The sequence below is a fragment of the Bipolaris sorokiniana genome (genome assembly GCF_000338995.1).
Source record: "Bipolaris sorokiniana ND90Pr unplaced genomic scaffold COCSAscaffold_5, whole genome shotgun sequence".
In the NCBI taxonomy this organism is placed as follows: Eukaryota; Fungi; Ascomycota; class Dothideomycetes; order Pleosporales; family Pleosporaceae; genus Bipolaris; species Bipolaris sorokiniana.
In genome coordinates, this window is record NW_006911899.1 from 2,163,820 (window position 1) to 2,177,878 (window position 14,059).

The 14,059-nt window shown below is 48.7% G+C and overlaps 7 protein-coding genes across 7 annotated transcripts; 3 read left to right on the forward strand and 4 right to left on the reverse strand.

Moving 5' to 3' along the window:
* Positions 1-334: 334 nt before the first annotated feature.
* Positions 335-705, reverse strand: COCSADRAFT_35979 (uncharacterized protein; the record flags this gene model as incomplete). The annotated part of the gene is made up of 1 exon (XM_007700252.1): positions 335-705. A coding segment is annotated over one exon (162 nt), but the record flags the coding sequence as incomplete, so codon positions are not given.
* A 3,254-nt stretch (positions 706-3,959) lies between these two features.
* On the reverse strand, positions 3,960-6,277 carry COCSADRAFT_86951 (uncharacterized protein; the record flags this gene model as incomplete). The annotated part of the gene is made up of 3 exons (XM_007700844.1): positions 3,960-4,788; positions 4,849-5,556; positions 5,607-6,277. The coding sequence occupies 3 exons, from the start codon at positions 6,275-6,277 to the stop codon at positions 3,960-3,962; spliced, it is 2,208 nt and encodes a 735-aa protein (XP_007699034.1).
* Positions 6,278-8,166: 1,889 nt separating this feature from the next.
* COCSADRAFT_115406 (uncharacterized protein) lies at positions 8,167-8,430 on the forward strand (the record flags this gene model as incomplete). The annotated part of the gene is made up of 1 exon (XM_007700845.1): positions 8,167-8,430. A coding segment is annotated over one exon (264 nt), but the record flags the coding sequence as incomplete, so codon positions are not given.
* Positions 8,431-8,613: 183 nt separating this feature from the next.
* On the forward strand, positions 8,614-8,766 carry COCSADRAFT_70978 (uncharacterized protein; the record flags this gene model as incomplete). Its single annotated transcript, XM_007700846.1, has 1 exon — positions 8,614-8,766. A coding segment is annotated over one exon (153 nt), but the record flags the coding sequence as incomplete, so codon positions are not given.
* A 288-nt stretch (positions 8,767-9,054) lies between these two features.
* Positions 9,055-9,965, reverse strand: COCSADRAFT_86652 (uncharacterized protein; the record flags this gene model as incomplete). The annotated part of the gene is made up of 2 exons (XM_007700847.1): positions 9,055-9,212; positions 9,260-9,965. The coding sequence occupies 2 exons, from the start codon at positions 9,963-9,965 to the stop codon at positions 9,055-9,057; spliced, it is 864 nt and encodes a 287-aa protein (XP_007699037.1).
* A 650-nt stretch (positions 9,966-10,615) lies between these two features.
* COCSADRAFT_35982 (uncharacterized protein) lies at positions 10,616-11,527 on the reverse strand. The gene is made up of 2 exons (XM_007700253.1): positions 10,807-11,527; positions 10,616-10,752 (listed from the first exon to the last, which is right to left on the reverse strand). Exon 1 carries the CDS (start codon positions 11,471-11,473, stop codon positions 10,997-10,999), a length of 477 nt encoding a protein of 158 aa, XP_007698443.1. The 5' UTR covers positions 11,474-11,527; the 3' UTR covers positions 10,616-10,752; positions 10,807-10,996.
* Positions 11,528-11,729: 202 nt separating this feature from the next.
* On the forward strand, positions 11,730-13,116 carry COCSADRAFT_355596 (uncharacterized protein). The gene is made up of 2 exons (XM_007700848.1): positions 11,730-11,885; positions 11,955-13,116. Exons 1-2 carry the CDS (start codon positions 11,802-11,804, stop codon positions 12,930-12,932), a joined length of 1,062 nt encoding a protein of 353 aa, XP_007699038.1. The 5' UTR covers positions 11,730-11,801; the 3' UTR covers positions 12,933-13,116.
* The last annotated feature ends 943 nt before the right edge of the window (positions 13,117-14,059 follow it).

A 14,059-nucleotide genomic window follows, 5' to 3' on the forward strand; every position in this document is an offset into this window, starting at 1 on the left:
GACGGACTGCCTGTCGTAGTGTGGAAGCAGGTCTGGCCGGTAGTGAAAGACCATGTGCTTGCGCTATTCCGACAGTCGCTAGAGGAGGGAGTGTTGCCTAGCCAATGGAGACATGCCAAGATCATACCGCTCAAGAAGCCAGGCAAGGAAGACTACACTATCGCAAAGGCGTGGAGGCCGATCTCACTGTTGGCCACGCTAGGCAAAGTATTAGAGTCGGTGGTGGCAGAGAGGATCTCGCACATGGTAGAGACACACGGGCTTCTGCCGACTAACCACTTTGGAGCGCGCAAGCAGCGATCAGCCGAGCAAGCACTAGTGCTGCTCCAAGAGCAGATTTACACTGCGTGGCGGGGTCGGCGGACAGTCAGTCTGATCAGCTTCGATGTCAAGGGAGCGTACAACGGGGTGTGTAAGGAAAGACTGCTGCAGAGGATGAAAGCACGAGGCATACCACAGAAGCTGCTGAAGTGGATAGAAGCATTCTGCTCAGAGCGCACTGCGTCAATCCAGGTCAACGGACAGACTTCTAAGGTCCAAGAACTGCCACAAGCAGGTCTGCCGCAAGGGTCTCCGCTATCGCCAATTCTGTTTCTCTTCTTCAACGCCGATCTCGTGCAGCGACCTATCGACACGTACGGAGGCGCGATCGCATTCGTTGACGACTTTACTGCGTGGGTCACAGGCCCGACGGCGCAAAGCAACAGAGAGGGCATCAATGCTATTATCCAAGACGCACTGGACTGGGAACGGAGAAGCGGAGCGACGTTTGAAGCAGAAAAGACAGCCGTTATCCACTTTACTCGTAGGGCGTACAAGAGTGCCACCGAGCCCTTCATTATCAAGGGGCAGAGCGTCTCGCCCAAGGACCACGTCAAGATACTTGGCGTGCTCATGGACGCCAGGCTCAAGTACCACAAGCACATTGCAAGAGCAGCCGCAAAGGGACTGGAAGCAGCATTGGAACTCAGGAGGCTGCGAGGACTCTCACCCAGAGTAGCGCGACAGCTGTTCACGGCAACGGTCGCGCCAACAGTGGACTACGCGTCGAACGTGTGGATGCACGCCTACAAAGACAAGCTTATGAGACCTATCAACAGGGTGCAAAGAATAGGGGCACAAGCGATCGTCGGGACATTCCGCACAGTGGCAACGTGGGTGGGAGAGGCAGAGGCGCACATCCCAAGTGCTCAAGAGCGGTTCTGGAAGCGGGCAGTTAAGCTGTGGACCGACATCCACGCGCTGCCTGAGAATAACCCGTTACGAAGACACACGTCGCGGATGCGAAAGTTCAGAAGACAGTACCGCTCGCCGCTGTTCCAGGTGGCAGAAGCGCTCAAAGACATAGAGATGGAGCAGATGGAGACGATCCTACCGGGCGTCCTAGCACCATGGGAGAAGAGAGTGCAGACTGTAGTGGAGAACGCGGCACAGAGCCTCGAGGCGAACTGGGCGGTACGCATCGCCGTAAACAGCTCGGCGCGGAACGGAGTAGTCGGCATGGGAGGCGCGATCAGCATACAGAAGAATGAAACACAAGCTTTCTCCGTTACGTTAGGCAAGAGAGAGGAACAGAACCCGTACTCGGCAGAGCTATTAGCAATGGCTGAAGCGTTGAGCAGGCTGCCAAAGCTAAGGTTTCGCAATATCGTACTAATAACAAGGAACAAAGCAGCGGTGCTTACACTTGGAAGACCGCGGCAGCAGTCCGGGCAAGGCTACATCAGCCGGTTCTACAAGATTGTACAAACACTAAAAAGAGACGGTAACATGCTGATAGTGCTATGGCTACCTGCGAGCGAAGAGAATGAGCTCGCAAGCCTCGCTAAACGAGAGGCGAAGACAGCAACTAGACCAAACACTAGGCCACAGACACAGCTCCCTAGAATGCGATCAACTACGCACAACATAGCACGTAAGCAAGGCATAGCTAAGAAGATACCAGTAGACGTAGGAGCATATTCCAAACGAATCGACACGGCACTGCCAGGAAAGCACACGCGACAACTCTACGACGGGCTTTCGCGGAAAGAGAGCAGCGTGCTTGCCCAGCTCAGAACAGGCATGGCACAGCTGAACACGTATCGATACCGAATCAAAGCATCAACAACAGACCAATGCGAATGCGGGCAGGCAGCAGAGACGGTGGAGCATTTTCTATTCCGCTGCCGAAAGTGGACGACTCAGCGAATAGAAATGCTGCAGTGCACGCAGATAAGCAGAGGAAACATGTCATTCTACCTAGGCGGGAAAGCAGCGACGGACGACGCGAAATGGGCGCCAGATATGGACGCAGTGCGAGCTAAGATACGATTCGCAATAGCAACACGGAGACTTGACGCAAACTAATATCTAACTAACTACTAGGTAAATCTCAGCTACTAACATAAACTTATCAGCAGTCTCGTGCAGTCAACAGCAGACAGCGCTTCAGCCGCCGAAGATAGGACGTTGAACACTTGGAGAATCTCTTGAAGATGCCGACTCTGAGCCAGTCTGCTACTAGTAATACTACATAACCCACGAGCATTTGATAAGGAATAATAGTAGATAGAGAAGAAGCGTGCTAAGATATTAAGTAAGGGCTTTGACTTAGATAGCAAGCTATATAGAGAAGTGGGCCAAAGAAGACATAGGGGCTAGGGAGACCAAGACTGAGCGTAGGAAGTGTAAAGTTAGACTAGCGTTAGCAGCCCTTTCGGCTTGGCCGCCGGGCGTAAATAAATTGTGTGTGTGTGTGTATTATGTTGTTAAGTTGTATAGCTTTAGAAGTTTGTAAAGTTGGTGGGGTGCGTCACTCGCTTGTACGCGTCACTCGCTTGTAAACTACGTTATAGCTTCTTTAACATACTGGATTATGTGTAGCAAGTCGATATTTCTCCTCTTTCACCTTCGCTACCCTTTTGCGGCGTTGCGCTGCTATGTCACGATTTCAAAATGCTTACGCTTTTTATTGTGCGCACAGGCAGTAAGCAAGCACGAAGGATGTAGCTACGCTGCAACCCTTCTAACTACGCCATAGTCACGTGACATACGCGATGACCGGTATGACTTGGCACCACTTAACGCCATTCCTCACCGCAATACAGCATCCAGACATGAGCATGTCATATGTAATTGAGCAGTGAAGGGAAGAGAATCGTAAGTATCAGCACTAAGTGCAAGACGACTGGGCTTAGTGTCATTATGCAATACGATTCTAAGTATGCCTACAAACTGCTAACGCCTCACGGGCCCGTAAGCAGTTTGGAGGATTCAGCCTAAGCCGCCGTGCCGCAATCCTTCCCACCGTGCCACATTCCGACTAATCAGGATGTGGCCTAACAGCTCGAATCCATGTTCTGCTTCCCAAGGTGTGCATTTCCAAAGCTATACCAGCCACCAACGAATTGTTCCCGACTACGTAGCATATGGAGGGTCACAGCGTGCGAGGCGTTGCCGGACTACTGTGCCGCTCGCAAATTTCAACCTGACCCCAATCTTAACGTCGTCGTTGAGACCATTGGTCTTTGCGTTTGTGCTGCGACGAAGCCGCAGGACGTGGCGCTGTCTCGAGTTGTAGGCAGTTCGATAATCTGCAGGTTGCTAATACATTTCTGTACTCACAGTGCCGCCAACGTCGTGCGCCAACGATGGCGACAGGCTAGCAGCTCACTCCCATTCTATGATGCGACGAAACCGGCTCGGTTTCTTTTCTCTCAACAAATTTAATAATCAACAAAACTCAGGCTGAACGTGAAGTGGGTGTACACCAATTACATGCATCAACTTTGAACCAATTGCGATTTTAATAAGCTAAATCTAGCCATTGCATACGATCTGGGGTGGCGGAATATAAGAAGATGTAGTCCCTAACTGTAGATAGACTGTAATAGAATGACAATATGACAATAATAACACATGACAGTATTTAGCGATGATGGTTCATTTGCCCTAGAAGTCTCGGCTAATTACCTGTCCTATGGCCTAGGATACGTCTGATCAAACGATGCATATTCTCCGACCAGTACTAGATATCCAAGTCTTGCATAATGCTCCGCCTGCTTTGACTTCTTCTCCAATCCCAGCTTTGAAAACCCCGTGCATGCATGTAGGAAGACTTCTACTAGATGGTTCACCATTTGACCCCATCTCGTAAGCTCGAAATCTGTTAAAGTTTCATCTAATCCAGCAAATGTAAATCCCAATGAATTGAGAATATTACTAACAGAATCCAATCCCTTTGCGAAGTTAGCTCGGCCCATATAGATTCGGGTTAGTAGAAGTTGTGGTTCCCAAAGCGACAGTCGGGGTACACATTCAGCTGGAAGCGTGTAGGTCTCATTGAGCGCCTTGAGTAACCGTTCCATCTTCTTTGTTGGGATGTCGTACACGTCCGAGAACGAATCACATAGATTCCTTAATTGCTCCTGTAAGCTTCGCCTGTTGACGAACACTGAAGCCTTGGTGCTTTTGATATCTTCGCAGCGAGCGCAGCTGCAAGCGAATCCCCAATTCTTGAGCTTCTGCTCTATATTTGTCGCTTCATCTGAAGTTGCATAGGAAAATGTCAGTTCGGTACCAGCTTCCAGATCCTTGGCTGCGCGTATGATCATCATATCTCCAATGAACGATCTAAAAACATTGCCGATACAACTATGGTTGATGTATGAAGCTTTGGTCCAAATGGCACATGAATGGAATTCCGATTTTGCCCTGTTTCTGTTGGCTATGACGTCTCTGTGCCAGTTCAAGCTTGATATAGGACAGCCAAAAACATTCAAAGCCATTGTCCGTTCGACGAGAAACCTTAGGAAAAACACTGTCAGCCTGTGCACTGATTATACAGTTCCTAAGGGGTGCGCTTACGTGTCGACCACTGGCTTTCCATCCACGAAAGATACATCCACTGCTTTGTAATCGCCGTGGTATAAGTTAGTGAATTCAGAGGTAGTCGAAGGGTTGCTATAAAGTTTTTGCACGATCAATCGAATGAGATCGGCTTGGCCGCCCAAGAATCCTCTTTCTGTCTCAACGTTCATTAGGAATGTGACGCTTGCATTGCTGCGAGATACTTCATCGATGTAAGCATGAGCAAATGCTTTTTCGCATAATATCAAATCCCCGACTTTCATCGACTTGGTTGCAAATAATCCGCGGCCCTTTGACCCTGTTTCTCGTACCTCCACAGGTCCCATGTACGTAGCATGATCCATGTGTGGGGGTCTATGCTTCTTTGCTTTCGCTTGAAGTAGCTTGAAGTCAAAAGCCCCGCTGCTGCTCTCGGTACATCGACCACGAGCACGGTGGAGAACAGTAACCGCCTGTTCGTTATGTGGAAACTTCTTGCAAAGCGTTTCAAGCACGCTGCGACATTCTTCGAATCGAGCGAGATGATACAGCGCTTCTGCCGCACGGAATAGTGTCTTCTCTGATAGCTCTTTGCCAAAGTTTGGGAAACCCGTGTCAGAAAGTGCGGCGTCGTATTGCTGGGTTTTGAGATATGCTAATGACCTGTTTCTCTTGATCACTTCAATCTCGCTAAGGTTATGTGAAGCCGCCAAACTATTTGAGTATCTGTCAATGTATATTAGCGCAGTCACTCTTTTGTCACATATCACGCTTACACTTGAATGGCTTTCCAGTACTTTCCTTGTCCCATAAGAATATTCCCCTCAAGCTTCAAAGCGTCCGCTGAATTTCCAATCTCAGATAGTCGTGGTCGCCATGACTGGGGTACTTTTGGATCATCATTGTCAAGAAACATGACATCTGAAACGTGATCTACGCGTATACCGTATTCCCCAGATGCCATGACTTTGAAGAATGGTTCCTTGATGATCAGAATCGAACCTTCTCCAATGATATCTGAGGCTGCGCGGCTGTCCTCATCTCTCTGCTGATATAGCTGCAATACGGTGACGTCCCTATTTTGGTCTTCTACCAGCACTAGTATCCCTGTCATACGGTTTGGCGGCGTGAGAGTGCGCAACAGAAGAGAGGTCCCCCGATGGTGCGTCTCGAGCCTAAGTTCTCCGATTGATAGCGGCTTCAAAGTGTCGACAGAGACGGTGGAAGGCGGGTATGCTTCGGGAACGAATGACGAGTGTACCATATGTGTTTGGTTGCTTTGCTTCATTGACGTGGCCATCGAAGCCATCATGAACTCTAACAGCATCTCTTCTCTTCCCTTGCGGTCTCGAGGACATTGTCCCTGCTTTTTCTTTGCGTTCTGCAGTACGCGCTTCTGTTGTTTCAACATATGGCCGAAGTTATCGAGATCTTTGCAGACGTCCATTGCTGCGAAAACTGTTTTGATCGATTTGGTGGAGCGGAAGGATGACTTTTGAGTATTTGAGTGCGCTGTCATTCTGGTTCTGTTGAACCAATGCTAGGTGGCCAGATATGAGACGAAACCGATAGTCTAAGTGACGAGCTTTCCGCGTCTATAGACATAAGCTGAGACTGTGCTGGCTTACAGATCAACAAGCGCAATAGAATGTTTGCACGTGAGATAGTGGTTACTAAAAGTTAATGGTCTTTTGCTCGTTGAACATCCGTTTTTGATGTTCTGTGAAGTAGGGTTGGCAAAGATCGAACCTGTCGACTACTGCACTAGGTCGGGCCAGTTGGACTGGCTTGATTTTTGACAGCTCTATCACTAATATTCGCCTCTGTGCGAGGGGCTTCGATTGGTTAAGAGCAGGACACGTAGGTTCGTACCACGCCACAGCTATACCTGAACTAAGCGAAGATGCGAATTAGCTGTGCAGGATGCATGCGCCAACTATAATTCGAGACGCATAATTACTGATAAAAGATGGTTGATCGTATCTCTTTGTATATTCCGATTGTGATAGGCAACAGTTGATTAATAAACATGCATGATCGATCCGCAGCGGACTGAGACTAGTCAGCTCTGATAATTGGCATAACGCGATTCAGTTCTTAATACAAACTAGCACCTCTCCGCGAAGTGTAATATCATCTTCACAAAGGATGTGGACCACCTGAGCTCACTTGCTATTACGTGAGTGCCGCAGATTATCTGCAATCGTCTTAGAGATACTCCACATGTTCAACTCCATGTGTATTTAGATATTGCATCAATAGAAATCTGTGCTATGTAGCGCTCATGAACGAAACATGATGGTACTAATTGGTGGGAAATCGAAGCATCTCCTACAGCGTGAGGGCGCGGAATTTCCGCTCCATTTCTAAGATGCATGGCAGAGCGGACAAGAGCCGCATGATTCTAAACAATGTATCGATCGTTGAAATTGTCAAGACAATTGATGGCATTTGTTTTGATGACCCATAAGAACAAGGCCAGGCTGCTAGCTTGCGTGTGCGGCTCATCGCATTCGAGGACGGAGACTCGAACTGATTATGGTAACTTTATGCACAAAGACGCTAACAATCTTCAATCTAATCAGTAGTGATTGCTCTACTAGTTAGATGGTATAACTTGAATTATCTGGACGCGGCACAGAGCTCAACGTTACTGTCCATGCGTTCCGAGCAGCACTGATTCCGATCAGAGGTGGGGTCGACTTGACGCACAACCCGCTTATTGTGCTTGCAGTATCAACACCATTCGGGTACGACACTACATACTGCAAACAGCGATCTGCACTGGAAATTCTACAGCTTGGACGAGTTGATCATGGTCAGACTCACTACACCTATGGTATAAATGTCGCCGTGCACACGTTGCCCGGTAGATCCTTGCTCACGGAGATTGCGCTTCACGTTGATTGGCCTGCCGATCATCGTCTCTTCTTATTGAGTAACCGATGCTGATGCTGATGCTGATCATAAGCACGTTACCCATGCCAAGCTGCGCCAAGCTGCGCCAAGCTTCTGATGCTCATGCTCATGCTCAGGCTGTTGCTGACAGCTAGTGGTGCGCACGGCGACTCACTGCCATTGGCTGTAAACTCTACCAAAGGCTCGATGGATATGTATGTGTACGCGTCTAAGAGGTCTATATCTGGGAAGAGTGGGGCGGGGGAATTCCACAACGTCATAGCTGAGTAAGGGACAAGAGACGGAGATGGTAGATCGAGAGCAGGTGAGCCACAAGGTTGGATGTAAATGGCTACCCCGCCATGCAAGCCAAGAGCAGCTGTTGTGTAATGAAACAATCAAAGTCAATCTGCGCCCAGTGATCGTATGTAGTACATTGACAGCGGAAGTTTCACGATCGAGACCTATCGGAGTTCGAAAAGCCGCACGAACGGGCTCCTCTATAGCCAGTTTTACTCTAGCATCAAGGAGATATTCGCTGCTGGGAACGCCTATCCCTTTACCAACACAGCCATAGAGACACTAGCACTCGACCCTAAGTTACGCAAGACATGGCAACACGTTGGAGCGGGCCTCAGCCATGATCCTGTCGCGTTAGTCCGGGCTTATCTTTATACCAAACTCCGCTGTCACTATGCTCTATTAGGATCAGCGCAGAAGTGTTTTGGCACACGAGAGGAACATCGTATTTCGAGGCAATTATTCGGTCAGATGAACGCTCGATTCCAGCAACGGCAGCTACATACACAACGCTTCCAATCAGCACGAGATAGTAATACGCCATACTATACTTTTTTCACCGCCACCCTTGTAAGGTGGTTACGATGGAATGTTAATAAGTTCTGTGTTGGATTTGAGATGGTGTACAGCCTGAACGACCACCATTTCGTCACGTGGGAACATACTCGTGTCATGCTAATGTTTCTGCGGTGTCTCCAGTTTTCCTACTCTTCCGGCCTTATCCAGCGGGCCGGCGGCCTTTGGCATGATGTACGACTAGAGAGCGATGTCAACCAGCCAGACGGACTGCGGAGACGCGAAGGGTTGGGGTTTCAAGACAATATGAGACGTCATGGCTATGCTTGGTTCATGGATAAAGTGGACTGGGAGACGATGACGTTCCGGCAGCCATTTGCTCCGTACATGATGTTTAATAACCCATCCATGCAGGCGGTCTACCACGCGCGCTACAGCCAGATCCGAGATGTGCGTATTGATTTTATCCGGACAGACAAGGCAGAATTACCGGCGTGTATCCTCCCTTTACTAGAGATCCTCTATTGCCTTGATCATATCGTCGTTCTGATTCGCCTCCTCTGCATCATCATCGGAGTCCGTGCAGTTGTCATCTAGATAGTGATGTTCGGAAGAGTTATCTGAATCTTCAAGATACTCGATGTGTGCGTCAATGGATGTGCGCGCGGCTTTGATGGTTAGCTGTGTGCATACCTCCAGAAGGGTGAAGACTGACCAGAAAGACTTTCCATGATCGTGGACATATCGAACGCTGATAGACGAGTAGAAGTAGATTGGGATTTCTTTTCTCTCTTAAACTTACGGAAATCTGGCGCGATGATATCATCAAACCAGTCCTTATTATCGGCGAGCTCTTCCCACTCGTAGTGACCAACAATTTCTTCAGCGGCAACTTCCCATAGACAAATGTAGTGGTCGACGTAGTATTCCATTCCCTTATTATAAGGGTCTGGGATATCATAATTCTCCATTTCAGCAGCGATATCGAGGATTAGTAAACCGTTTTTAAGTCGAGTGGCGGGGTCAATGACAGTGAGTGTCTGATTTCCTCGTCTTGTGCTTCTCTGTTTTGCGAGATTCTCAATCGCGCTGGCTGATTTTGTGAAGGATATGTATGGTGTTGGTACCCAGATCCCGTGATTGAGGTGAATGGCAAGGAAGTCTTTACGAGCTTGCTCTGTGATAAGAGGCAACCTAGGTGATCTCGATAGCATACGGCCATCCCTATTGGGATAGCTCCCTGATTTGACATCCCAAATTCGAAGAAGTGGAAAGTCAAGCTTCTGAGTTTCACTAACTTTCCATGGGTGGCGTTCCTCCTCGGATTGCATAAAAGGGTTGATGATGTTGGCTCCTAAAAGCTTTAGGATTTTTTGGCGCGTGAGGGTTACCAAATTATCATCACAAGCTCGCGAATTCATAGTGGTGGGCCTGTACTAGGCTACAGCGTATCCTTTTGGTAAAGGTGTTGGTGTGTATTTGTTGAAGTGCAAGCACAAGTTGGCGATCAGACTGCGCACCCCGCACAGCCCTCCTCCCGGGGAGAGTCTTATCAATGTCGGGCTCTTATGGTGATTGCATGCTGCAATCACTGGCACTACTGTCATTAGCGTTTGCAGCTTCACTCATGTGGACAGCGTTCCAAAAGCCCAGTCATCAGAAGATCGTGGATTGACCAATCAAATCAGTTATTCTGCAACCGACTTTTGCACTAAGTTACATACGAATTGTGGGGCTGCTCAAGTGTGCTGCGCAGCTACGTGTATGGTGAAGCCGCAATCGCTACTGACAACATGCCACTTGTTTGGTCGCCACTCCCCCTGGACAATCTACTGATGTTTTGAAAGAATAGCTGGGAGGGACATCAGCATTCAGATTGGAAACGTGTAGTGATGTGACTGGAGGGTTGGCGAGCCACAGTTACACGACAGAATCTCACATGCATATGTTGATGCATAGCTTGATCATCGCTGATAATACAGCACGCGTGCTGTTTAGCCAATGTGCAAGCCCGCAAAGCATCATATAAGTTAGTCGCTGCTCGGAAATGCGGTACTTATGTTGTGGATGATGTGATTATGTACTGCGACAGTCCAATCGTCAACAGTAATACAACTAAGCACCGTGCCGCAGTGGCTGGTGCGGATATGCAGACTTTGCATCACACATCACGCCTCCAAACATGAATCTTTTGTACACCGCTATACAGTATGAATGACCTGAACGTGCAGTCCTCTGTCATCTCTAAGCTAAAATAGTTAGTGATCTTGACGGTTCATTAATAGATAGTAACGAAGGCTAGGAGTTGCGAACTTTACGTTTCGCAAGTCGTCCTAAATGGAACAGCGTGTTAGCTGCTATGACCAGGCTTGCAAACAGATAAATCAAATCAAATCTGACCTTCAATTTGATTTGATTTGGATAGACCCATGGTCGATTTGATTTGATTTAGTTATCTGTTTGCAAGCCTGAGTATCTTTTGTATGTTCTCCCTGAAGATTTTTATATGTGGATTGGGCAGGATTTCATGGTTCAGTATCGTATTCTGTATGTTCTTCTGAAGTGTTTGCACATTGTTCTTCATAGTGACTCTATGAAATTCTCCTGTATCTCTTAGAATATTCGCGAAATCCTTTAGGTACTTGGGAACTCTGACATTCTCTCCATCGGGCTGGAGAGCTGGATCGGAAACGAACGCATCATCTTTTTGAGACACAATGGCAGTTGAACTTTGACATGAACGCTCAGGCTGTTCCGCATTGTCAGTAACGTAATCTTCTTTGTCGTTTTTCACGTTCTCCATGGTCGTCTCCTCCTCCTTCTTCTTCTTCTCCTTCTCCTTCTTCTTCACGTCCTTCGCCTCATCTTTCAAACTCTTCGGCAACATCTCTTCATTTAAAATGGCAGATTGAGGTAGTGCTGGCTGCATTTTATCAAGGTTAGCGGGTGATGCTGGTGTCAAACGAGCCAGTACTAATGCACAAACTGCAATTATATATGTGTCGATGCGTGGAATGTTCACATCGTCTGACATATTGCATTGTCAAGAATGCACTATTATTGGCTCCCAATGATCTCGATGCTCATCCGGTAATTGGGCAAACATCTACGCTGATAATGGCCGTGATACAAGGGCTGTGGGCACACTGCGCTTACTCATAAGCCACTACCCCTTCGTCAGCTTTCTCACCTGCTGACCGTAGATATTTAATCGTCATTGCCATTCTTGCAGTCCACTGCCAAGACTAATATTCAATATGCGGCTGACACGAGTTGCATCGCTTGGAATTGCGTGCACAATATTTGCTAGCACGCTTGCACATGTGAAACTAGTTAGCCCCGTGCCTTACGGCATTTCCACGCTCAACAATGCTCCACTAGATGGCACAGGTAGTGATTTCCCCTGAAAGCTTCGACCGGGCGTGTACGATGTGACGCAGATGAACAGTTGGACGGCTGGTGAAGCGCAAACAATCCGCTTTGTGGGCTCTGCAGTTCATGGGGGTGGATCCTGCCAATTCTCATTGTCTGAAGATCTGCAGCCCACCAAAAACAGCCGGTGGAAGGTAATACATAGCGTGGTTGGGGGGTGCCCAGCTACCGCAGAGGAGAATTTGTTAGGAGGTCCTGCGAGCCCCATCCCGGACACATTTGAGGTTGTGCTCCCAAAAGAGCTGCCCAGTGGTACCTATACTTTTGCTTGGACCTGGTTCAACAAGAAAGGCAACCGCGAAATTTATATGAACTGTGCCCCAATTAGCGTCCGCGGCGGAGGAACCGACCCTGGATTTCTAGCGTCCCTTCCCGACATGTTTATCGCTAACTTACCAAGCTCAGCGTGTTCAACCATTGAGAACTTTGACTTCGCGTTCCCAGATCCTGGAAGCGCTGTACAGACCGGGAGTCAGGCACGACCTACCACGGGGCTTCTCGGTTCCGGGTGTGCTTCAATGACTGCGCTCGGTGGCGAGCTGCAGGCGCCTCGCCCAGCAGATGCATTATCTAACAACTCGCCCAGCCAGGCAAGCGCGCTCACAGTTTTACACGAACAGCCGACGTATTCAGCTTCTGAGACCGCATCCCTGAACTGGTTCAGCCGTGCACCAGTTAAAGCTCTCGCTGCTGGAGGGATGCCAGCTTCCGAAGCCAAGGCTTTCGTTGCTCAAGCTACCCAGGCGTTGGCTTCCCAAGGGTCAACACCACCCACAGGTGTAGCAGGAAGCCTACCAGCTGCATCTCAGACCTGCATTCCATGTAGCCCAGCGAACGAGGTCGTGTGTATAGGCAGCTACCATTACGGCCTTTGCGATCACGGCTGTGCGCGTTCCCAGTTACTAGCGCCAGGAACGGTCTGTGCAGGTGGGCAGATCTTGAAGCGTATGGTGTGAGAGGCAGTTATTGCTCGGTAATCCCTATACAACATGCATATCATCCATGTCTGTCTTTGTTTTCCTTCTGCGATGCATATGCATGAACGTAGGCGGTGTATCAAGAGGATTGAATGTAGTAGAGCGATCATGAGACGATACGGAGGAAAATGAGAGAAAATATATGAGATAGGCATTAAGGTACTATATTCCTACAATAGAATGGTGTTTCATTACATGTTCTAGTTACTTCCGAAAACGAATGAAACGAGATGGAAATCAGGTTTGACTACTCCGCAATGTTTTATGCTTAGCCCGATAGAAATAGGTCATAACTAGCTGAAAAATTCGTTGCCAAGTGATCTAGGACGACCAATGTTTTTGCCTAAAGTTTAGGTGGACCAAGGTTGTTTTGCACAGGGCTGTACACAGGGCTGTACACTGGTGCTCCGCCGAGCTCGACGGGAACTTCGTTTACTTGCTTACCGGTCTGGTTGTGTAATGTAACAGGTGTTTGGTGCCCCACGCGAGCCTTACGGATGAGGAAGAAGAGGAGACCTGCACACAAAGTGAGAAAGACAACCACACCAACTGTGATGCCAGCGATGGCAGCCGTAGAGAGCTTCGGGGAAGGTTTGTTGATAGATACGAGTTCTGCCTGTGAGCTAGCCGTCGGTGAAGAGACAAAGGTTGAAGAGGCTTCGTTGGGCACGGGATCGCCAGGTGCTAGTTGGTAGTCGGCCCTAGCTGCGGCCAGTTGCTGGTCATGGAGCGTCTGAGTGGCATTTGGATTGATGACGCCAATCATCTGCTTCCCTTTGCATGAATCTGGGGCGGCGCAGTAATAGAAGATTGGCTCCGTGCTGTTGATTGTCAAATTCCAGTGGGTAATCTGCTTTGTTAGTCGACAACGTCGCATCGTTTGAATCGTGTGCGACTGCTCACATCGTTGTGTGTTTTGACCCATTGCGTCCCTAACCAGAATCCTATTCGATCTTTTCCAGTATATTCGTAGGGTACACAAGCGCTTCCAAACTCGGCCCGAGCCACAGAATGGTCTGGTGGGTAGAACTCGAACGTGACGACGTCTCCGACAGATACATTGGTCAGCTCTGCGGGTTCGAAGTGGAAGCCGCCTGCGCCGGCTT